We start from the raw sequence: 25500 nt of genomic DNA on the forward strand, positions 1-25500 counted from the left end.
CTTTGTGCAGGGTTTAACACGGCCAAAGGCGACCTAGTGAGATCCATCCTCTACCCCAAGCCAGTGAACTTCAAACTCTACAGAGATGCCCTCAAGTTCATCATAGGCCTTTCTGTCATTGGCTTATTAGGGTTCGTCTACGCCCTGTGTGTGTTTGTGTCCCATAAGGTGAGTGTGAAGGATGCCTCTGGGCACTGTCTCTGTGTCCTTGGTGACTCAGGATCCTTGGAGTGTCATTCACTTCTGTAATTCAGTTGTCACATTCCAGAAGTAAGGGAAGGAGGTGGGGAGATGGACACAAGAAAGCAGAAGAAATCTGTCTTCCCCAGAGGCAGAGCCTGGGATGTGTTGCTCCTGGGCTGTTCCCACCCTGTTGCTTTCCCTGTTTGCAGAAGCCGGCGGCAGACGCGGTGGTGATGTCCCTCCTTCTCTTCAGCGCGGCTGTGCCTCCTGCTATCCCTGCTGCCTTGACAACAGGCACTGTTTATGCCCAAAGGAGGCTGAAGAAAAAGAAGATTTTCTGCATCAGCCCACAGAGGATTAATATCTGTGGGCAGATCAACCTTGTTTGCTTTGACAAAGTAAGGCACTTCCCGGGACACTGAAAGATGCTGGGGGCTGCTAGAAACACGGGATTGGGTTTTTCCCCCTACTCATCCACCCTGATCTAACCCCAGGGAAAATTCCTCTCCAGGTGCTCATGCAGCAGGATCATGCTGCAGGCAGGAGGCTTTCCCCAGCCTGCCTGGGAGCTGGGGAAGGATCTCTGGGGGCATGCAAGATGCAGAGGTGTGGGCAATAGAAAGGTAACTTGCTTTTTGTTTACATTTAGACAGGCACACTGACAGAGGGTGGATTGGACCTGTGGGGTGTTATCCCTTCCCAGGGAAGCCGGTAAGGAAGGCTTTCATTCAGCAAGCACTCACCTCAGTGAGAGTGTGCTGCCCAAATGTCTAGACAGGAGAGAGGCCATTGCACAAGGTATGGAGAGACTGCAAAGAGATGCTCAGGTGTGTATGGGGGAGGCAGTGTGCAATGGGTGCCCCTGCTCAGCTCCCTCCCTCTGAGGAGGGCATCTGGGTGCTGCTGTGGCAGGCACAGCTGTAAAGGTTGCTGCTAAATCAAGACAAACAGAAGATAGCAGCAGCATGAGTGTTTCTAATTACCCAGAGGGGATTTGGAGAACATACACAGAGCTTTTCAATTATGCCATTCACAGCACAGTTCAATAAATGCTCTAAATCTAGTCAATAAACCTTTCATCATTTAAATGTTAGGATAATGCTCCTTCTGTTGAAATTAAGTGTGCCTGATTTCAGTGAGTGGTGAATCTCACCTACCTACAGTAAAGGCTGTGGAAAATCCCTGAGACCACAGATCAGACCTGCAAAGGTCAGGTGTCTTGAGGGGCTCCCTTAAATCACAGAATCATAGGATCAGGCTCACAGGATGTTAGGGGTTGGAAGGGACCCAAGGAGATCATCCAGTCCAACCCCTCTGCCAGAGCAGGACAATGCTATCTAACACAGATCACAGAGGAACACATCCAGACAGGCCTTGAAAGGCTCCAGAGAAGGAGACCCCAAAGCCTCTCTGGGGAGCCTGTTCCAGTGCTCTGGGACCCTCACAGTAAAGAAGTTTCCCCTTGTGTTGAGGTGGAACCTCCTGTGCTGCAGCTTCCATCTATTGCTCCTTGTCCTATCCCAGGTAGCAGTGAGCAGAGCCTGTCCCTCCCCACCTCCCGCCCAGCTCTCAGATATTGATAAGCATTTACAAAATCCCCTCTCAGTCTTCTCTTCTCCAGACTAAAAAGAGAACCAGGTCTCAGCCTCTCCTCACCAGCCATGCCCTCCAGTCCCCTAACCATCCTCACAGCCTTCTGCTGGACCCTCTCCAGCAGATCCCTGTCCCTCTTCAACTGGGGAGCCCAAAACTGAACACAGTATTCAAGATGAGGTCTCAGCAGGGCAGAGTAGAGGGGGAGGAGAACCTCCCTTGATCTACTGCACACCCCAGGATCCCATTGGCCTTCTTGGCCACAAGGGCACATTGCTGTGCCATGGGTAACTTGTTAGCCACCAGGACCCCCAGGTCCCTCTCCACAGCACTGCTTTCCAGCAGATCACCTCCTTGACTGTACTGGTGGAGTTTATTATTCCTCCCCAGATGCAGGACTCTGGGAGGTTGTAGGGACTGGGAGGTGCAGAGAGGTTGTGAAGTCTCCTTCTCTGGAGACTTTCAAGGTCTGTCTGGGTGTATTCCTCTGTGACCCAAACTAGATTGTATGGTCCTGCTTTGTTTGGACTCAATGAGCTCTTTGGGTCCCTTCCAACTCCTGACATCTTGTGATCCTGTGAAAATCCATGGCAAGTTCCAAGCCCAAAGCCCAGTAAAATCCTCAAGCAATCACCACTCTACAAGCACTGAACTCAACAGTGTCTGGATTTGTACTCTTTAATTCCCATTGCTCTAACACAATACCAGGCTTCAGCTCTGCAGTGCCTGCTATGCTAAATTCAAAACAGTGATTTTTTTTTGGGGGGGAGGGGGCAGTGGCCAAACATCACACATCTCCTCTCAGTTGTTAATATATCAGATGCCTCAACACCACAGAGATGATCATGCTGTAATGAATAAAAGGAGGAATTCATTACCAGAGGAGAAAAAAAATCACATTCCAAATGCTTCCTCAAAGGACAGGGAGAAAATTACAATCCAATGCAAATTAATGAGAAGAAATTAATAAGTGTCAACCAATAAAATACTCTTCCAGTGGAACCAAACCTCAGGCACGTTGTACAAGCTCTTCTTGGCCTTCCTCCAGTGCGTTAGGGAGGTCGCAATGCATAGGTGCAAGTTGAGCAGGCTTGGAGCCCACCAGGAGACAGACAGCTTGGGACAGTGCCAGAGTAGCTTTGCAGGTAGGGTCTGCTTATGTAAGCAGCAGAACCAATCTGGATCCTATAGATCTCAATAAATTCATAACAATTAAAACCCCTCTGAAGGTATCCAAACATGAAGTTCTCTTTGCAGACATGTCCAGCCCACACCCAGCTGGGAACCGGTGCTGGGGGCTTGCCAAAACACAAGGAGGAGCTATTGCTGTCCTCCTTGGTCTCATTAGCCTGTTTGCATAATTGCTCCTTCTCACACATCACGATTAAAAGTGTGATTCTCAGACTAGCTGCCAGCTAAGCTGGATACTGTGAGGCAATGGCAGCAAAGGAATTTCATTCAACTGGCAAAATGTCCTGCTGTATGTTTAATGAGACATAAACATTTGCTGGCTTCGTGTGTTTCACAGTGCCTCCTGACTATTAATTAATTAATAAGCCAATTATGACCAGGCTGGGAGCAAGGTATAGTTTGCTGGAAACAGAGCAGGCTTTGATGGCTCAATGGGACAGCAGGGCATGGATTCATTGTTCCTTTCAATGGGGTGGTGAGCCGGCATGCTGCTGGCTACCAGACTCTTCTCACTTCACCTGTGTTACTGACAGGTGATGCTGTTGGTGATCACAGGCAAAGAAAATCTCACCCTGCCAGCCTAAATGCTAGTGGGCTGTGGTGGGGTGGCAGCCAGCTTCTTAGAGGAAAAGGAACGTGTGAGAAGAGAATAAGAAATAAAGCCCATGATAAAAATATGGAGCCTTCAGCCAGCCCAGCCCCTCACATGTTCAGTCTGCACTGTGAGGTCAAGGATGGAATAAACCTGAAGTCTGTGCAGAGAAAGAAACTGAGGGCTGAGCCTTCGTGCTTCAGTGTAACTCACTGAGGTGCTGGAGTGTGCCCAGAGAAGGGCAACAAAGCTGGTGAAGGGCCTGGAGAACAAGTCCTCTGAGGAGCAACTGAGGGAACAGGTTGTTTGTTCTAGAGAAGCCTGAGGCCAGACCTCATTGCACCCTACAACTTCTTGAAAGGAGGTTGGAGTGAGGTGAGGCTCAGTCTCTTCTCCCTAGTATCAGGTGACAGAACAAGAAGAAATGGCTTAAAGTTGTGCCAGGGAAGGGTTAAGTTGGAGACTAGGAAAAAACTCTTAAAGAGTGTTCAGGCATTGGAACCAGGCTGCTCAGGGAGATGGAGGAGTCACCATCCCTGGAGGTGCTGAAAAAGTGTGTGGACATAACACTTCAGGACATGGTTTAATGGCCATGGTGGTGTCACAACAGTAGTTGGACTCAATGATCTTAGGAGTGTTTTCCATTCTTCCCCTGTACTCAGCACTGGTCAGGCCACACCTTGAGTCCTGTGTCCAGTTCTGGGCTCTGCAATTCAAGAGAGATGTTGAGGTGCTGGAACATGTCCAGGGAAGGGAGATGAAGCTGGTGAGAGGCCTGGAACACAGGTCTCGGAGGAGAGGCTGAGGGTGTTTAGCCTGGAGAAGAGGAGGCTCAGGGGGGACCTCATTGCTGTCTACAACTACCTGAAGGGAGGCTGTAGCCAGGTGGGGTTGGGCTGTTATGCCAGGAAAACAGCAACAGAACAAGGGGACAAAGTCTGAAATTGTGCTGGGGAAGGTCTAGGCTGGATGTTAGGAGGAAGTTGTTGGCAGAGAGAGTGATTGGCATTGGAATGGGCTGCCCAGGGAGGTGGTGGAGTCACCATCCCTGGAGGTGTTCAAGCAAAGCCTGGATGAGGCACTTAGTGCCATGGTCTAGTTGATTGTCTGGGGCTGGGTGCTAGGTTGGACTGGATGATCTTGGAGGTCTCTTCCAACCTGGTTGATTCTATGAGTTAACTAATGTACTCACTTTTAAAACTAGGGTGTGGGAAACAAACACCTGGTGTCTGTGCCTATGTAGATGTAAAATCTGCAGCTGGAAGTGGAGATTGGTCTCACATCTCTCCCATATCACTCTCAGGGGTGCTTAGAGCAGACCAGTGGTGCTTATCCACCCTGGTAGGAGCACACCAGCACAAGCAGCTGTACACCTCCTCGATGTAGTACAGCTTCAAAAATCTGCTTCCAGGGCACATTGCCAAACTTCTTTGAGATCTAGATTGGACAAAGCCTTGAGCAACCAAGTCTAGTTGAGAGATGTCCCTGTTCATGCCAGGGGGTTGGAGTAGATGATCTCTGAGGTCTCTTTCAGCCTAAGCCATTCTGTGGTCTCCGCTGCAAGTTGTTTCCTCTCTGATAGTGTCTCCTCTGCTTTGTCTAATTCTCAACAGCAGCTGCTAAGCAGGATTTTACCATCTCAGCTCCTTCACATCAAGTTGAACTTGTGCCAGTTAAATATTCAGTGCTTTTTAGCCTCCTGTTAATCAGAAGTATGGGTTAGGACAGCCTGTTGCTTGCAAATATTGAGCTCAGCTCTATTAAACACAGCATTGCACCAGCAGAGGATGTGCACCCTGAATCTCTCTTGTTAAGTGGTGTCACTAACTTCTGCTTTTAAGCAGGTTTCAGGAAATCCATAGGTTCCCATCCAGCTCCCCTCTGCCCTGGGGACCTCTGTGTGGAGCCATGGCCTGCTGTCATTCGTTGGTGGTTTTGGATAACAAGATCCATGGAGATCCACTGGACCTGAAGATGTTTGAGGGCACACACTGGGTAAGGTGGCTCTCAGCCTCTGCACACATCCGAAGCACAGCTCCACCCGCGGGGGTTTACTCATGAGTCAAGCTCAAGCACACACTTGCAGGGGAAACTTCTTTGCATTCCTGCTCATAACAGCTACAATTTGCTTGGTTGTTTCGACTAAGTGCATGGCAGATTTGCAGCACTGTGGACGTTCTTTTTATAGTCCAGCAATCATTTTTCCTGGAGCTGCCTGCATTTGCTCTCTTAGTTTGATTTGGCAACGCTGGAATGTTAGGAAGCAGAAGGGGAGCTTGGTTGCTGCCTGCTGGAGGCAGGGAGGTGCACAGACCGCAGGGACAGGTTTTGGTGCCCTTTTGTTGAAGGCTCTTCTCTCTCATTAGCGACGGTTTGACCCTCTGCAGAAAGCAACGCTGGAGCCTCCAACAGCAGGTCTGGGGGGGGAGATGAGAGATTGAGCTTTGTCAGCGAGAATGGCAGGTTGCTTGCGGGGCACAGGATGGAAGGAGGTACGAGAGGGAAAGGGGCTGCCCTTCTGCCTGCTGCATCCCAGCCTGGAGGAGCTCTGGGGCTCTGTAGTTAACTGTCTCACCTTTTCTCCTTCGAGTTTTCGCCCGAGAGAGATGAATCAATAAGTGCAAGAGCCGACAGCTCTTTCAGCAGCGCTGCAGGAAGGCATCAGGCTGCTGCTTGCTGCTGTGGCAGAGCAGGCAGTAGCAGAGCCGCACGACAACAAAAGGGGGCTGTATAAATGAACCGTGTCAGCCTTCTTTCAACTGGAGGGCTTAAAAGCATCCTACATCAAAAGTTAGCACCCTGTTTCTGCACAGAACATCAGTGAGAGCCCTTCAAAAGCAGGAGGCTGGAAGAGAAAGCCTTATTTCTCTTTACCTTCATCTTTCTTATGGTATTAAGTTTATGTGGAACTTGACTGTAGAAAGACCACAAGATTTGGCACATATTTTCCCTCTCATCAAGTGAAAAGGTGCAAGGCTATGCGGGCTTCTGCTAGGGACAAGGCTGCAGGGAGGCTGTCCCTGATGATGGGTAGAAAGACCTCTTAGGTCACCACAAAATACTTCTGCAGCTGAAGGCCAACAGTAGGAGGGAAACACACTCCCCTGTGCCGCTGCCCCTGCTTTAATAGACAGATGTGAAGCCCCCCCCCAGCATATCAGAAGTAATCCTTTTCTTTGTACAGGAGGTAGAAGACTCCAGCACAGCTCAGGATGGGGCTGGTGCTCTCAACACCTGCGTGGTTAGACCGGGACCAAACGCCAGCAGCGTAAGTCCTGTTCCTTCTGAGAATGAATGCTCTGTGTTTGCAGCCTGTGCAAACTCCTGGCACACTCACTATTAATTCAGAAAGGCTGCAAAATGCCCTTCAACCACTTTTGGTACTGTGTGCCATGTCCCCCAAAACAGACCTGCTGGAAGCGTAGGACCAGAAAAGCAAACTCTGACTGAAAGTGGAGAGGCTGCTCCTGAAGTGGCATTTAAAACACTTTGTGGCCCCTTTCCCATCTCTGTTTTTTGCACTAATGAAAGGTGAAAAAGGCTTCTCTGAGCCTTCACCCTGTAAAAGTGCTGGCAAAAAATGAAACTACCTGATCAATTTAAGTGAAAACTGATGTAGAGGAACTCAAGGCTGAACAAACCCATCTCAGCCCTTCTCAGGTGTGGGATTTCATGCAAAGGTGTTTGCAGAAGCAGCAGCCACATCTGAGCAGTAAATAAGCTACTAAAGGATGAGTTCTTCTGGAGAAGGAGGCAATGTGACTAAGGACAAGGCATCAAGAGGTCCTGCTGGTACTGGTCATGCAACCCCCACTAGCAGATTGATCAGCCTCACCCCAAATTATGGCGTTGTTTGCTTCACTCTTCCTCTTGAAAGGTTTCTTAAAAGGTCTCTTGGAGGCTTTGTGTTTTGACAGTTGAAAATCATCATGTTCCTAGTCCAAATGTCAATCCAGCCAGCTTCTTCCCAGTGGAAGGAGTGTGACTGCTGCTAGTCACACCAGGAAGGCAGTGCTGTGGCAACAAGGAAATCAGTCTTGTTCCTAGGATTGCTCTGTTCCTATGGTAATGTCACTGTAACTCATCAAGTTTCAGTTCCCAGGACTGCAGATCCAGTAATATTACTTTACCATGTGATTGTTAAGAGAAAGGCTTGGACAAAGCCTGGAAAAGAAGTTAAATATAAAGAAAAGCACCAAGGTTCCTGGGGAGTACTCAGGGAAGGCAGAGTTGTTAAGACTTTGATTCCTAAGCTTGTGATCAGCAACCTGATCCCAAAGCCAGAAAGCAGTGAAAGCGAAGCGGTCTGCTGTTGATAACAAATCACCTTCACAAAAGCAAGACTCAGAGGAGCTAGAACTGAAAATGGGTTTGCTTTGTGCAATCCATGGCTTGGATAACCTGTCACCTTCCTGACCTCTTTCAGGCTCCCGTGGAGGGCATAGTGGTCCTACACCAATTCCCATTTTCATCTGGGCTTCAGAGGATGTCTGTTGTTTCACAGAAGATGGGAGAGGAGCAGTATGACCTGTACATGAAAGGAGCACCAGAAACAGTGTCCAGCTTTTGCAGAGAAGATACTGGTACAGAATGGGGAAAGGGAAACTTTATTTGGACTTAATCCAAAATGGAGCTTGCGTTGGGGCTGAAGTCCTAGAAGGATCTCCACTGGCCACAGTGCAATTGCATGTGTATGACCTCTCCCACAAACAAGCCTTGGGCTTGTTAAGGGTCATTAGTCAACACTGCAGACAAGTTCTCATTGTTTGGTTGTAAGTTCATAGTGTCATGAAGTTGCCAGGGGCTGAAGGGACCTCAAGGATCATCTAGGTCTAATCTATCTGCCATGGGCAAGGTCACCTCACACTGGATCAGGTTGCTCAGAGCCACATCCAACCTGGCCTTAAAGACCTCCATGGATAAGGCTTCCACCACCTCCCTGGGCAACCTGTGCCAGTGTCTCACCACTCCTATGGTGAAGAACTTCTTCCTAACATCCAGTCTGAATCTACCCATTTCCAGGTCTGCTCCATTCTCCCTATCCTATCACTACCTGACATCCCAAAATGTCCCTCCCCAGTTTCCTCGTAGGCCCCCTTCAGTTATTGGAAGGCCACAATAAGGTCTACTCAGAGCTCTCTCTCCTCCAGACTGAACAGCCTCAAATCTCTCAGTCTGTCTCTATATCAGCTCCAGCCCTCTGATCATCCTCATGGCCCTTCTCTGGACATACTCCAGCACATCCATATCCTTCTTGTAACAGAGGCTCCAGAACTGGTCACAGTGCTCCTGATGGGGTCTCACCAGAGATGCACACAGCCCAACAGCTAGCAAGAGGCACAGCCAGAGGTTCAGCCACTATCCATCCCTCAGCTGACTCGCATCAGCTGAAGATCCAGCACATAAATAATGCTGGTAGTTTAAAGCACCCCGAGCAGACACAAAACCATGGTAATTGTACGTGTCACAGCAAGTGTGCTGTGCTGTACAAGCTCTTAAATTTCCTCCTGATTTATTGCCCTGTAGATTCAGGATTGAGTTACTCACCCAGCCTGCAAAGGCTTTAAACCTCAGTAATGGAAAACTTGCTGTGGACATGCAAATTACTGTTATTAGGGATAATTGGTATTAACACTCAAGCCAAGACTTCTCTCCTCCCTCTGCAAGTAAACAGGAGCTTTTCTTTTCTGTCTGTGAACAGCATTATGAGCTTGTACTCAATTTTATCTGCATACCTAACACTTGGGTGATGCTCACTGAATACTTCAAAAGGATGCCAAGCAAACCTGGCACCAATGCTCTGTGGCTTGTTAGTAAAGTCATAGAATCATAGAATCAACCAGGTGGTGGAAGAGACCTCCAACATCATCCAGTCCAACCTAGCACCCAGCCCTAGCCAGTCAACTAGACCACGGCACTAAGTGCCTCATCCAGGCTTTGCTTTAACACCTCCAGGGACAGAGACTCCACCACCTCCCTGGGCAGCCCATTCCAATGCCAATCACTCTCTCTGGCAACAATTTCCTCCTAACATCCAGCCTAGGTCTCCCCCTGGCACAACTTGAGACTGTGTCCCCTTGTTCTGTTGCTGGTTGCTTGGCAGAAGAGACCAACCCCACCTGGCTACAGCCTCCCTTCAGGTAGTTGCAGACAGCAATGAGGTCAGCCCTGAGCCTCCTCCAGGCTGCACACCCTCAGCTCCCTCAGCCTCTCCTCATAGGGTTTGTGCTCCAGGCCCCTCACCAGCTTTGTCACCCTTCTCTGGACATATTCCAGCACCTCAAATTGAGGAGCCCAGAACTGGACAGATGGCACTGACCTGAAAACAGGTGGAAACAGATTTCGGGGACAACGAATACTTAGTTTAGAACTGCCTAAGAACTAATGACACAAACCTTCAAACGAGTCAACCTCAGCAAGACAGGTATCCTCAGAATTATGTTGCACCTTCTCAGGCTTCTAAATAGCTCCTCTTACCCTGTCCTGATTGTTTCTATGTTGATTACAGCTCCATGAATAATTAGGTACTGCAGTGTAAAACTAATTGCAGCGCACAGTGAGTACAAAATACTGCAAAGTTAAAAGGAGCTCTTTGCTTTTATAGCCACGGGAATGGTAGGAGAATCAAATATTTAGGATTTGGGAGAGTTCTCACATGAAGGCACAAACATAAATACAATCTCCTTGGCCACTCAGCATGCAGGCAGTAAAGCTCAGAATCATGAAGTCAGTCACTTGTGCTCTGCCCAGTAATGCAGGGCAGAATTATGAAGTCAGTCATTTGTCCTCTGCCCAGTAATTCATCCTATCTCCCTGCACCTTAACATGGATTCAGAAGCAGAGATCAGTTATTTGAAAAGCCAGTCTCACAACTTTGGTGCAAACCAAATGGTTGCTGTGACAGGCCACAGTGCTGTAACTGAGACTAGAAAGCAGCTCAGAGGACAGGTATTTAACCCCTGAAAAGCAGTCAGCAAGGATGGAATATTCTAACCGTGGCACTTTTTTTTTTCTCCTGTGAACAGTCCCAGCTAATTTCTTAGAGGAGCTGAACACATACACAAGCCAAGGCTTCAGAGTCATTGCTCTGGCCCATAAAGGGCTAAACCTAGGAAAGGAGGCAAACATTAGCGACTTAGAGAGGTAAGGTATGATGATGAGCTGCTGGTATCACTGTAGGGTTGCTTTCTTATCTGCTTGTTAAGACCTGCCCCAAACCTTGCCCTCCTCTCCTGCTGAAGCTGGACCATACAGCACCTTCCTCTCAGCAGCTGCAGGCTACACTGCTCATTGCCTGCTTTGCTACTGCTCTTGCAAGGCTCACTGAGCTGAAATCCATCATCTGCCATCAAAGGGTAGTGAAGGCTGGTTGTGGTGCTTCTGTATGGCAAAGGATTGGGACTGCAACAGAAACCCTGTGAGACACAAATGCTGGGTTTCAGCCAGACGTTGCCTGCATGCTGCTGCCCCTCTCTGCACACACCTCTCCCTCACTGCTCCTTACTAAAGACAGCAATGTGGTGGATGGGCATCTTGGCTGAAGCTGTAGAAATGTTGGTGCCTGTTGATCACTGCTTGTTCTGAGCTCGTAGCAGTTGTGTTCCCCCGTGGAGTGGGTGTGTTTCCCACCAAGCACGGCTTTCCTGCTGAACTAAACCCGCTGGGAGAGTCTTGTTCTCTTAGCTGTCCCCAGGAAAGAGCACATGTCTTTCTGTCCTTGCTCCAAGAGAGGAGGCAGAGTCTGGGCTGGAGTTCCTGGGCCTCCTGGTGATGGAGAATCGCCTGAAGCAGGAGACGAAGGCTGTGCTACAAGAGCTGGCTGCTGCCCACATCAGGAGTGTCATGGTCACAGGTAACATCAGGAGTGCCACGGTCACTGGTAAAACCCTCGGGCTCCTTCTATGGCCACACTGGCTGCTGCAGGGCACACAAGAGAGATATTCACTTCTCCAGCATCCTCCATTGCACATCCACAGTCTCTACCTGGGCTGGCGCTGTGCTATGGCAGACACGAGGAACCTGCCTCTCTCCCATCCTTGCAGGGGACAACCTGCAGACAGCTGTGATGGTGGCCAGAAATGCAGGTATGATTCGCACAGGCAGCAGAGTTATCCTCGTTGAAGCCGATGGACCAGAGGGCTCCGCTCCAGCTTCCATCGCCTGGCGACTGGCAGAGGACTGCAAAGCAAACACAGCTGCTCCAGGTGTAAGCACAGCCAAGGCTGGTTGCTTTTGAGTGCCAGGAGGAATTAATGGAGCTTTAAATGTATAAACTGGCTCCTTGCTGGGGATTTAGAGGTAGCTCTAAGGAACAGAGGGAACCTGGGGGGTAGTTCATAGCAGCTCCAGGGTATATGGGGGTGTGGTGTGCACCATGCACCTGCTAGAGAGAAATCATCACTCCAGTGGTGCTTTGCTCAGGACAACGTGCAAAATAACCACACAGGTACCTGGCAAGGCTTTGCAGATGCAGTGGCCACTTCAATCACACTTGCAGTTTGCAGCTGCAGTGCAGTTACACTTGCTGATCTGTGTAACCATTTGCTGGGCCAGACCTCAGTGCTAAAGCAGCAGCCTGTAGCTAGCAGGGATTAGTTATGCATGGAAACACAAGAAGAAAACCAAGCACTGCCAGGTGGAAGTTTTACAAAGGCATGCTGCCAAAGGCTGTGTCCCTGCTTGCCTGGTGGGAGGCTGACAAGGTGGCATGTTAAGACCTGAGAATAAACAATGCCCTGTTTCTAGGAGGTATGTGCTGAGGAAAAGATCACCTTGGAAGGAGAAACCTGCAACTTCCATTTTGCAATGACTGGGAAGTCCTATCAGGTTATTATAAAGCACTTCTACAGCTTGCTGCCAAAGGTAGGTTCAGAGGAAACAAAGCAGTTGGTTGCCCTCCCTGTATTGTAAAGTGCCAGTGGTGTTCTGTCTAGAAAAGGTGTTTTTCTGTCTGTACCTGTAGCACTGAGAGGTCTATTTTGACAGCTCCAGGTCACCCCCTATGCCTCAGGTTTAACCCAAACAGTTTGCTTTCAGCCTCTTCTAAGATCTCCAATGACAGAGGTGGCTGCGGTGCCGTGAGCAGCTCTGCAGTGGTTGCTCCATGGTCACCTTCTCAATTTCACTTTAATTACAAACATGTTCCCATGTGTTCATTACCATAGCTGGCAATGGCCCCTGCTCAATAAGGAGGCATCAGAAACGTGAAATACCCACATCCAGCAGCAGAAATCTCCAGTTTCTGTCACCCAGTCCATAAAATAGATTTTATACTCTCTGGACAGATTTTCAGGTAGGAGAAACCTGAGGCTGAGCAGTGCTATTGCTGCTGTCATTAACCATCTGTTCTGCACTTGGGAAGCACTTACCATGCCTTGCTGCTCTGAAGGCTGCTGCAGAGCAGGTGGTGACTGCTGGCTTCTCAGCACTTCCTACAGAGGAGGCAAGGCACAGAAAAGAACAGGAGAAATATGATGTTGGACTAAACCTGAACCCTAAGTTAGAAACTTTCCCCCCTTCCCCAGGCTAGTTAAAATTTACCAGAGCAGTTCAAACCTCTTGGAAGTAAGATGAAGCTCTGTTTTACAGCCAAGCTAACTGTCCAAGCATATATGCATGATATATTGGCATGTACTTACAGCTATGTGCAATTTAGAAATAATACAGAAATCCAATCTTCCCCCCCCCCCCCAGACATAGAAAGCCCAGAAGGGGCCAACACCACCTTCTCTCTCTCTCCAGATAGAAAACCAGCAGCAAAGCTCACCTGTTATCTGATTATTCAAAGTTAGTTAGGGAATCATAGAATCAACCAGGTTGGAAGAGACCTCCAACATCATCCAGTTCAACCTAGCACCCAGCCCTGTCCAGTCAACCAGACCATGGCACTAAGTGCCTCAGCCAGGCTTTTCTTGAACACCTCCAGGGACAGTGACTCCACCACCTCCCTGGGCAGCCCATTCCAATGCCAATCACTCTCTCTGCCAACAACTTTCTCCTAACATCCAGCCTAGACCTCCCCCAGCACAACTTGAGACTGTGTCCCCTTGTTCTGTTGCTGCTTGCCTGGCAGAAGAGACCAACCCCCACCTGGCTACAGCCTCCCTTCAGGTAGTTGTAGACAGCAACGAGATCATCTCTGAGCCTCCTCCAGAAGCAAAGGAGCAGCAAACAGATCCAGTGCCCAAGAGCTGAGAAGAAAGAACTGTTTATACATTGGCTTTTTACACCTCTTAGCAAACCAGTGGATGAAATAGACCTTAGCATTGTTATTCTCTCACATCCAATGCCCTGCTCATTCAGATGCTGCCCTGAACTTCCAGGAAAGTACCAATTTCTCCTGTTAGAATATTCCAGCAAGCCTTAAACTACCACACTAAGTAGCAAAGCCATGACAGGGCTTGGGAGGCAGGACTAAAGGGTTTTACAGATGTGGCAGGCACGTGTGAGGGAGGACTGACCCTGCCTTGGCCGAGTGCTGGAGCACAAATGCCTGCCCAAGGCAGCCAGTAGAATCATATCATAGAATGTCAGGGGCTGGAAGGGACCTGCAAAGCTCATCCAGTCCAACCCCCTGCCAGAGCAGCATCACCTATACCAGCTCACACAGGAGCACATCCAGGCAGGCTTTGAATATCCCCAGAGAGAGGAATTCTGCAACCCTCCTGGGCAGCCTGTTCCCGAGTTCTGTCACCCTCACAGAGAAATAAATCCTCCTCATGCCCACTGCTCTTTCTTGCAGATACTGGTGAATGCAACTGTCTTTGCTAGGATGTCTCCTGGCCAGAAGTCCAGCCTTGTTGAGGAATTTCAGAAACTCAAGTAAGGTTCTGTTTTGGTGGATTGGTTGGGGTTTTATGGGGGGTGATTTTTGGTTTGGTTTTGTGTTCTTCAACCAAACCAGTAACAATCCACTATAACTGCTCCAGCTCCATACCCATCTTCCAAACCCTTCCTTCCCCTGCTCAACCCCTGTTTGCATCCTTTGTAGCCATCTTCTGAGATAAAAACACTGGGCAGATCCTTGTCTGCACAAACAGTCCCCACACCCAGCAACTCCCTCATAGCCACCAGGGCTGTCTCAGATGCAGCTTTAGCAAAGCTGAAAACAACCTGACACAGATGGGAGCAAGATTATCCTTCAGGTCCAACCAAAGTACTGTTTCCTTCACTTAAACAGGACTCACACTGACTATGGCTATTACTTGCTAAGCATAAACAGACACTATGCCTTTCTGAAGCAGAAACACTTAATGACTGGTTAGAAATTGCTTCCTCTGGGGGTGAACCTCCCTGTCCTCTAAGAGGGACCTCATGTGCTGTGTTTTTGGAACTGCTGTTTTATTTCAGCAGTCATTGAGCCTACAAAGACAGTGGAGGAGAAAATGTTGGTGAAAGCCAAGGTGCAGCCTCAGGAGCTGCTGCAAATGTGCATGCCCTGTGCTTCATGTGCATGCCCTATGCTCCATGGGCATGCCCCATGCTCCATGGGCATGCCCTGCTCCCTATGTCCCATGCCACAGCAATGTGTCCTTTTGGCCAAGAGGGCCAATGGGATCCTGGGGTACATTAAGAAGACTGTGTCCAGCAGATCAAAGGAGGTTCTCCTTCTTCTCTATGCTGCCCTGCTGAGACCTCATCTTGAGTACTGTGTTCAGTTTTGGGCTCCCCAGCTGAAGAGGGACAGGGATCTGCTGGAGAGGGTCCAGCGGAGGGCAACGAGGATGATTAGGGGAGTGGAGGGCATGGCTGATGAGGAGAGGCTGAGGGACCTGGGGCTGCTTAGTCTAGAAAAGAGAAGATTGAGAGAGGATCTGATAGGTTCTGAAGGCTGCCAGGAGAGGGGTGACAGGCTCTGCTCACTTGCTCCCTGGGACAGGACAAGGTGCAATGTGTGTGAGCTGCAGCACAGGAGGTTCCAGCTCAACACCAGGGGGAACTTCTTTCCTGCAAGGGTCCCAGAGCACTGGAACAGGCTCCCCAGAGAGCTTGTGGAGTCTCCTTCCCTGGAGACTTCCAAGGCCTGTCTGGATGCGTTCCTGTGTGACCTGAGCTAGCTTGTATGGTCCTGCTGTGGCAGTGGGTTTGGACTTGATGATCTCTTTGGTTCCCTTCCAACCCCTAACATCCTGTGATCCTGTAATTCTGCCCATGGCTCCCTATCCTGGATCCAAGGGAAAACACTGTCTGGAATGAAGTGGAAGTGTTCCCTTTCCCTTTACAGCCTCATTCAAAACTTAATCCTAGTTTTGCCTGGTGTGCCTTGCCCCATTTTCTCCCCATGTACCACTTGCCCCCTGGAAATAGCCACTGCCTTCTCCAGGGCCAACAGAGAGTCCCTACTCTGGAGCATCCACAGGAGCTAAGCCAGCAGGTGCTTGCACCACCGAATCAGTCCCTTGCAAGGCTGATGTGTTTTTCTACTTTCTCATCCACCAGTTACTACGTGGGTATGTGTGGGGACGGCGCCAATGACTGTGGGGTATGTAGGAGCTCATCTCTTGTTCTCGTTAGACCTCCTCTCTTTCAGCCTAGGGAGGGCTGTGACAAAAGCCTGCCCAGCACCTCTTGTCAGTTCCCAAGTTAGCCTCTGGGTACACCCTGTCAGCTGTCAATGTTAAATGCTCTCCACAAGCATTCTTGTAACACTGACATATGCAGCGACACAGAATGACTTTTGGGGTTACCTCCAGAAAGGGGAGGGGGGGGGGGGGGAAGAGACCTTTCCTTGCACAGTTATACATTTAAGGGCTTTAGTCATAGAAATAATAATTACCTATTAGGTAGTGATAAACTATTGTATATTACAACCTCTCTAGGCAATTATACAGCACACACATTTATGTTTCAATAATAAAGATGTTACTGGAATGCACTTCAGTAATGACATCACAATGCGTTAATTATGGAGACGTTATCATAATAGAGCTTGTTACTAACATTATGATGTTGTAACGACAAAGATGTCATCATAATATAATTTAGTAATAATAATATACTTTAAGAATAAAGATATGGTCATAATAGAATTTATTAATGACTTGATGGCCTTTTAACAACAACGGCGTGGTCATAATAGAATTTATTAATGACTTAATATATTAATTTATGACATTATTAATAATAGAATTACACTTTAACAATAAGGATGCTGTCATAACATAATTTATTAAGAATAGGATTACATAGTAAGAATAAAGATGCTGTCATAACATAATTTATTAAGAATAGGATTATATATTAAGAATAAAGATGCTGTCATAACATAATTTATTAGGAATAGGATTACATATTAAGAATAAAGATGCTGCCATAACATAATTTATTAGGAATAGGATTACACTTTAAAGAATAAAGAGGTTGTCATAATATAATTTATTAAGAATAGGATTACATATTAAGAATAAAGATGCTGCCATAACATAATTTATTAAGAATAGGATTATATATTAAGAATAAAGATGCTGCCATAACATAATTTATTAAGAATAGGATCACATATTAAGAATAAAGATGCTATCATAACATAATTTATTAAGAATAGGATCACATATTAAGAATAAAGATGCTATCATAACATAATTTATTAAGAATAGGATTACATATTAAGAATAAAGATGCTATCATAACATAATTTATTAAGAATAGGATTACATATTAAGAATAAAGATGCTGCCATAACATAATTTATTAAGAATAGGATTACATTTTAAACAATAAAGATGCTGCCATAGTATAATTTATTAAGAATAGGATTACATTTTAAACAGTAAAGAGGTTGTCATAATATAATTTATTATTATGATGATATTTTAACAGCAAAGATGTTATCATAATGTAATTTAATAATAACATTATTGCATTTTAACAGTAAAAATGTCATCATAATGTAATTTATTATTAATACAATTGTATTTTAACAATACAGATGGTATCACTGTATCATTTAATAATATTATTGCTTTTTAACAATAAAGATGGTATCATATATAATTTATGCATAATATTATTGCATTTTAACAATAAAGATGGTATCATAATATAATTTATGACTCATATAATTGCATTTTAACAATAAAGATGGTATCATAATATAATTTATGAATCATATAATTGCATTTTAACAATACAGATGGCATCATGATATAAATTAATCACAATATGATTATATTTTAACAACAAAGTTGGTACCATAATATAATTTATTAATAGTCTTTTTTATCAATAAATATGTTATCATAATATATTTAGTAATAGTATTATGACATTTTAACAATAAAGATGGTGTCATAATCTAATTTAATAATAATATGATTATATTTTAACAATAAATATGGTATCCTAATATAATTTATTAATAATACAGTTGCATTTTAATGATACAGATGGCATCATGATATGAATAATATGATTATGATTTAACAATAGAGATGTTATAATCTAATTTAATAATAATATTAGTGTATTTTAACAATAAAGATGTTATCATAATATATATATTAACAATACAATGACATTTTGACAATAAAGATGGTGTCATAATAGAATTTATCACAGTATCAACAAGGTTGGAAGAGACATTTTAACAATAAAGATGGTGTCATATTAGTATTTATGAATAATATAGTTGCATTTTAACAATACAGATGGTATTGTGATAGAAATTAATAACATTATGATTATATTTTAACAATAAATAATAATAGTGTATTTTAACAATAAAGATGTTATCATAATATATTTATTGATACTATGATGACATTTTAACTATAAAGATGGTGTCATAATAGAATCTATTAATATTACTATGACTTTTTAACAATAAAGATAGTGTCATATTATTTATTAATAATATAGTTGCATTTTAACAATACAGATGGTATCATGATGCAAATTAATAACATTATGATTATATTTTAACAATAAGTAATAATAATATTAGTTATGTTAACAATAAAGATGTTATCATAATATATTTATTGATAATATGATGACATTTTAACAGTAGTGTGCCATAATGCATTTTATTAATATTATTATGACATTTTAACAATAGAAATGGTATCTTAATGTAATTTATTATTAATATGATTGCATTTTAACAGTACAGATGGTTATCACATTCTGATTTAATAACAATATGATTATATTTTGACAATCAAGGTGGTATCCTAATATAATCTATTAACAATATAATTATATTTTAACAATACAGATGGTATCATAATCTAATTTAATCATAATATGATTATATTTCAGCAATAAAGATGGTATCCTAATATAATTTAATAACAATATGATATTTTAACAGTGAAGATGGTCCCCTAATATAATCTATTATTAATATAATTACTTTTTAACAATGCAGATGGTATCATAATCTAATTTAATAATAATATGATTATACTTTAGCAATAAAGAGTGTATCCTAGTATAATCTATTAACAATATGATATTTTAACTGTAAAGATGCTATCCTAATATAATTAATTAACAATATGATATTTTAACAATATAGATGGTATCCTAATTTAATCTATTAACAACATGATATTTTAACAATAAAGATGGTACCCTAATATAACTTATTAACAATACAACTGCATTTTAACAGTACAGATGGTATCATAATCTAATTTAATCACAATATGATTATATTTTAGCAAGAAAGATGGTATCCTAATATCATTTCTTAACACTATGGTATTTTAACAGTGAAGATGGTACCATAATACAACTTACCAATAATATGGCTGTATTTTAACAGCAAAGATGTTGTCATAATATAATTTACTAATAATGCATTAGCCTGCTTTGTAAAAGTTCTCCATAGCCTACAGCTGGTCACTGAAGCAGAGGTGGCAAGGCCAGGGAGCTGATAAGACAAAGAAAAGAAGCTCAAAGAGGAGATAGAAAGGAACAGAAAGAGGATAAAAGGGTAATTCCCATAGTTTTAGGATGATAGAAAGAGGATAAAATGGTAGTTCCCATAGTTTTAGGATGACAGAAAGAGGATAAAAGGGTAATTCCCATCATTTTAGGATGACAGAAAGAGGATAAGAGGGTAATTCCCATAGTTTTAGGATGATAGAAAGAGGATAAAAGGGTAATTCCCATAGTTTTAGGATGACAGAAAGAGGATAAGAGGGTAATTCCCATAGTTTTAGGATGATGGAAAGAGGATAAAATGGTAATTCCCATAGTTTTAGGATGACAGAAAGAGGATAAAAGGGTAATTCCCATAGTTTTAGGATGATGGAAAGAGGATAAAAGGGTAGTTCCCATAGTTTTAGGATGACAGAAAGAGGATAAAAGGGTAATTCCCATAGTTTTAGGATGACAGAAAGAGGATAAAATGGTAATTCCCATAGTTTTAGGATGACAGAAAGAGGATAAGAGGGTAATTCCCATAGTTTTAGGATGATAGAAAGAGGATAAAAGGGTAATTCCCATAGTTTTAGGATGATAGAAAGAGGATAAAATGGTAATTCTCATAGTTTTAGGATGATAGAAAGAGGATAAAATGGTAATTCCCATAGTTTTAGGATGACAGAAAGAGGATAAAATGGTAATTCTCATAGTTTTAGGATGATAGAAAGAGGATAAAAGGGTAATTCCCATAGTTTTAGGATGACAGAAAGAGGATAAAAGGGTAATTCCCATAGTTTTATGATGCTGTGTAAGAGGAGAAGTATGCACAAACTCCAGTGTGGGAAACAGCATCCCTGGTAGTGTCAAAGGTTTTAAAGAGGTATAATAGGATTAAACACACAAAAGAAATATTTAATCTCCAGGGGAGAGAAAATACCTGGAAAATGAGATCAGCTGGGCCACAGGGTAGAGAAGGATCAATTGCAAAGGACAGCTGAAGCAGTCCTTGCACAGCGCCAGTAAACACCGTGTGGGGCAGGAGCTGGGGATGGATGATTCTCTGTCTTCTGATTCCCATGCATTCAGGCTTTGAAAACAGCCCACGCAGGGATATCGCTGTCAGAGCAGGAGGCGTCCGTGGCCTCGCCTTTCACCTCCCAAATCCCCAACATCCAGTGCGTGCCAGAGCTGATCAGGTGAGTCTGATGCACACTCAGGGGAGCTGCTGCCTGCTGTCAGCTAAGAGGGCAGGACCATGAGTGGCGGTGCACTGCTCTCAGAGGTGCTGATAGACCTCAGTATGGCTTGGTCTGCAAGCCCAGCAAATTCTAGACAATCATAGAATCAACCAGGTTGGAAGAGACCTCCAACATCATCCAGTCCAAACTAGCACCTGGCCCTATCCAGTCAACTAGACCATGGCACCAAGTGCCTCATCCAGGCTTTTCTTGAACACCTCCAGGGACGGTGCCTCCACCACCTCCCCAGGCAGCCCATTCCAATGGGAAATCACTCTCTCTGTGAAGAACTTCCTCCTAACATCCAGCCTACACTCAGAAATCAAGGCGTAGCTCAAGCACCAGAGCTGCTGTCAGAAATACTCCCTAGGTGTCTCAGGAAGGGCAGTGGGTACAAGCTGGGACAGAGGAGGTTCCACGTGAACACAAGGAAAACTTTTTCACTGTGAGGGTGATAAAACACTGGAATGGGCTGCTCAGAGAGGTTGTGGAGTCTCCTTCTCTGCAGACACTCAAAACTCACCTGGATGTGTCCCTGTGTGACCTGTCCTAGGTGATGATGCTCTGGCAGGAAGGTTGGACTGGGATTAGGTGATCTTTTGAGGTCCCTTTCAACCCCTAACATTCTGTGATTCTGTGAAAGCATAGCAGAAGGGTTTTTGAATTGGTTTTGATCCACAAATTTTGATGCTGGCAGGTTTGGGGTTTTTTTTCTGTAGTTTTAGGAGAGCATTGCCCACAGTGGCTGATATGTTTGGACCAGGTACAGCAATAGAGCCACATTAAAGGGCAAGTCTAACAGTGACCACAGGAGAGATTTGCTTGGCATTGCTTGAAAAAAACCTAGACATCCATATGCTGCTGTGTGAGAAGAACAGTTACCTGCTTGTGCAGCAGTGTGCTTGGCTCTCAGAACTGTTGAGCAAATCAGTAATGAGCAAGCAACAGCAGGTTAATCCAGGTATTAAAATTGTACCTGCAGAATAAAACTGCAAACCAAACAGGGAGAAAAAAATAGAAGAAAGAAACTGAAATATTGCAGATGAAAGGGATTTAGGTGGCTCTGCAGCATCCTCAGGAAATTTAGGCTCGAGGTGAGGAGAAAGTTCTTCACTGAGAGAGTCATTGGGCACTGGAATGGGCTGCCTGGGGAGGTGGTGGAGTCGTCGTCCCTGGGGCAGTTCAAGGCAAGGTTGGATGTGGCACTTGGTGCCATGGTCTAGCCTTGGGCACTGTGGTAAAGGGTTGGACTTGATGATCTGTGAGGTCTCTTCCAACCTTGGTGATACTGTGATACTGTGATACTGTGATATTTGTCTATGGGGTTTGTACTCTTTTCATGCCAAACACAGATCCTAAAAGTAGGAACCATGTGTAGCACTAACCCTGCAGTACTGAAGCTGTCTGCAGGGCTTTTAGCTTTGTTTTGTGTTTGGAGCAGGGAAGGTCGAGCTGCTTTGGTTGCTTCCTTCGGTGTGGTTAAATACCTGACCCTTTACGGCCTGATCCAGTTTGTTGGTACTGCTCTGCTCTTTTGGGTAAGTGGTTCATGCATCTTTTATCAGTACACTGTGCTCTGCATCTCTAGTGGTACTACTCAGCAGGTAAGAAAAGGCAGACAGGGCTTCAGAGGACAACAGAGATGTCAAAAGCTGGGTAAGTGCTGGGCAGGTTGCTCACAGGACACCTGGATGCAGGGAAAAAGCCCAGTGATGCTAAAACTTCATCTCTTGCAATAAAAGAAAGGGAATTAGAAGCAGATTGAGTCCTGCCTAGCTGAGTGATGAAGACTCAGAAGCAGGACTTGCTGTAAGATAGAGGCTTTGGGAGAACAGCTGCCTCTCTTCTGGAAAAAAAGGCTTGGAAAAGGAGTGGGTGGTGGTGATGAAGAAGGGTAGTTAAAGAAGAATTGCCATGGTGTGCCACCAGCATGTGGTGAATCCCCTGAAGCTGTCAAAACAGCAAAGAAAATTCATGCATAGATTTACTCCAGGCCACCTCTCCTGCCTCATTTCACACACATCCATGCACAGCCCCACGAAGGGCGAAGGGCAGAAAGCAAAGCGAGCTGCTGTGAGTCTGTGAAGTGTGGCCCACTCTTGCTGGCAAATAGGGACTACTGGGGACAGCTTCCCTAGCCACTGATTTGGACACACCAACTTTATCAATGTCTCCACTACCCAAAGATACCTCTAACCTGGCAGAAAGTGAAACTCTGTGCTACTACTGTAGGCTAGGAGTGCATGGCTTGATCTAAGTGGTCCAAAAGGCACTGCTATCAGCCAGAAGGAGGGTGAGAAAGCATTCAAATGTCAACTTCAAATGTTAGGTTGCCCACAAGTGCCATGAATTAATGAAAGGTTCAGTGGGACCAGGCTGACAGCTGGCAAACTGGACTTGCTGATCTACACAGGGCTGCGAGGCTGCTGTTGCTGGTGTGGCATTGCTCTGAAGTAGCATCAGGTGCTACTGTCTGTACCATCAAAGTTGCCTTTGGTTCTCAGAGGGGGCTACTTTGCTGATTTGTTTATTTTTCTTTTGTTCCAGCAACTGCAAATCTTTGGGAATTATCAGTATTTGGTACAAGATGTCATCATTACCCTTCTGGTTTGCCTAACAAGTAGGTACCTTGGGAAGCCAGCTGTGTCTCTTTGAGAGCAGTGTAAATACCTGACTTCATTTCCCAGTAAAAATCAAACCAAGGAGACAGGTTCTGCTGTCAGTGACATCATAACCATTGATGCTAGACCAATTCCTAGGGCCTAGGCTGGGAGATCTGCCTCACAGCTCTTTGCAGAGAAAGCTGCAGCACTTTGTACATAAGTGATAGGGTTTGGAAGTGAGACTCGACTGGAAAAGGAGCAGCTGCTCCAGTGACTGCTAGTGAAGCTCAGGGTAGCTTTGACTCCTGACTCTCTTGTGTGTTCCCAGCATGGAACCTAGTGGCTCTTGGGCCCCCATGGAGAACCTCATGGATGGAATGCTACTCCCCATCTTCTCTGTGTGTTTTCCTGAGAGTAGTATTCATATAAGCTTCTGGTGGGAACAGTGGAGATCAAAGCTGTTTCCTGAAAGAGTTGGGACTGTTCAGTCTGGAGAAGAGGAGGCTCCAAGGTGACCTTCTTGTGGCCTTCCAATATCTGAAGGGGACCTACAAAAAAGCTGGGGAGGGACTTTTCAGGATATGAGGGAGTGACAGGACTAGGGGGAATGGAGCAAAGCTGGAGATGGGTAGGTTCAGGCTGGATGTGAGGGGGAAGTTGTTCAGCATAAGAGTGGTGAGTGCCTGGAATGGGTTGCTCAGGAAGGTGGTTGAGGCCCCGTCCCTGGAGGTGGATGAGGCTGTGGGCAGCCTGATCTAGGGAAGGGTGTCCCTGCCCATGGCAGGGGGATTGGAACTAGCTGATCCCTGTGGTCCCTTCCAAGCCTGACTGATTCTATGATTGTTGCCTGCTCATTAGGGCCAGGCTTTACAGCTTTCACCTCCAGTGAGTGAATGGGGACTCTGTGTGTGGCTCTGCTTGGGCAGTGAACGCAGAGGGATGCAAGTGAGCCAGGCTGGCAGAGACTGCTAATGCTTCTGCTTTCCCTCCAGTGAGCTTGACTGAAGCCTACCCAAAGCTGGCACCTTATCGCCCTCCTGGGCAGCTCATCTCTCCTCCATTGCTGCTCTCCATCATCCTCAATGTGTGCTTCACCCTTGTCCTGCAAACCTGTGGCTTCCTCCTGGTGAAGCAGCAGCCCTGGTATGTAGGGCTGGCCAGCCAGAGGTGAGTGCCTGCTTTTGTCTCTGATCTCTAGCTGCAGATGGCATCGCTGATGTGTGCTGGGGATGCTCTGGCCTTGTCAGCCCCAGATGAGACAATGCACACCCTGGAAAATGAACCTGATTTTGGGTTGGGTTGGGTTGGTTGGGGGAGTTTAAATGTATGTTTTCCACTCCTGTGGGCAATACAGCAGGCTGGGTTGGAAAGAAGAGGGAATTGCTGTTTGCAGAGAGCAGGAACAAAGTGTTGGGTGTTACCTTACAGACATTGCTCTCCAGGGAACCAGACTCTGTCCTCTGCCAGCCCAGGGGAAAACAGTACCAGCAGCAGTGCCCAGAGCCCTGTCCTCAGTTATGAAGACACTACACTGTGGCCACTGTCTTCTATCAATTGCATCATTGTGGCTTTTGTCTTTTCCAAAGGAAAGCCTTTCCGGAAGCCCATCTACACCAACTGTGAGTAAAACTGGAGTAAGACTCTCTGCTGGCTCCTGTCCTGACTCCTGCCTGACAGGGGAGGCTGCTGGGAAGGAGAGCTGTGAATTTTTGTTTACCCATACCAGCAACTGGCATGTAAAATAGTAGTTGGTGTATGCTGCACTTTGCCACAACAGCCCCATGCAGGACTACAGGCTGAGGACAGAGTGGCTGGAGAGCAGCCAGGCAGAGAAGGACCTGGGGACACTGGTTCACAGCTGAACATGAGCCAGCAGTGTGCCCAGGTGGCCAAGAAGGCAAATGGCATTCTGGCCTAGATCAGGAATAGTGAGGCCAGCAGGACCAGGGAACTCTTTCTGCCCCTGTATTCAGTGCTGATTAGGCCACACCTTGAGTGCTGTGTCCAGTTCTGGGCTCCTTGATTTAAGAAAGATGTTGAGGTACTTGAATGTGTCCAGAGAAGGGCAGCAAGGCTGGGGAGGGGCCTGGAGCACAGCCCTGTGAGGAGAGGCTGAGGGAGCTGGGGGTGTGCAGCATGGAGAAGAGGAGGCTCAGGGCAGACCTCATTGCTGTCTACAACTGCCTGAAGGGAGGCTGTAGCCAGGTGGGGTTGGTTTCTTCTCCCAGGC

At 45.7% G+C, this 25500-nt stretch overlaps 1 protein-coding gene across 1 annotated transcript in view; it reads left to right on the forward strand.

Moving 5' to 3' along the window:
- The window catches only part of LOC135180467 (probable cation-transporting ATPase 13A5), a 49632-nt gene that overhangs the window by 19170 nt on the left and 4962 nt on the right, over nucleotides 1-25500 (forward strand). Inside the window, exons 12-28 of the mRNA XM_064152916.1 lie at nucleotides 11-168; nucleotides 393-581; nucleotides 833-894; nucleotides 5404-5554; nucleotides 6744-6827; nucleotides 7986-8142; nucleotides 10585-10702; nucleotides 11287-11411; nucleotides 11602-11765; nucleotides 12305-12421; nucleotides 14301-14380; nucleotides 15998-16040; nucleotides 20516-20625; nucleotides 22109-22205; nucleotides 23215-23287; nucleotides 24263-24437; nucleotides 24699-24889. Of these exons, the coding sequence (XP_064008986.1) occupies nucleotides 11-168; nucleotides 393-581; nucleotides 833-894; nucleotides 5404-5554; nucleotides 6744-6827; nucleotides 7986-8142; nucleotides 10585-10702; nucleotides 11287-11411; nucleotides 11602-11765; nucleotides 12305-12421; nucleotides 14301-14380; nucleotides 15998-16040; nucleotides 20516-20625; nucleotides 22109-22205; nucleotides 23215-23287; nucleotides 24263-24437; nucleotides 24699-24889 (2094 nt within the window). The remainder of the gene's footprint in view (nucleotides 1-10; nucleotides 169-392; nucleotides 582-832; nucleotides 895-5403; nucleotides 5555-6743; nucleotides 6828-7985; nucleotides 8143-10584; nucleotides 10703-11286; nucleotides 11412-11601; nucleotides 11766-12304; nucleotides 12422-14300; nucleotides 14381-15997; nucleotides 16041-20515; nucleotides 20626-22108; nucleotides 22206-23214; nucleotides 23288-24262; nucleotides 24438-24698; nucleotides 24890-25500) is intronic.

Source organism: Pogoniulus pusillus, chromosome 13, assembly GCF_015220805.1.
Source record: "Pogoniulus pusillus isolate bPogPus1 chromosome 13, bPogPus1.pri, whole genome shotgun sequence".
NCBI classification, from domain to species: Eukaryota; Metazoa; Chordata; class Aves; order Piciformes; family Lybiidae; genus Pogoniulus; species Pogoniulus pusillus.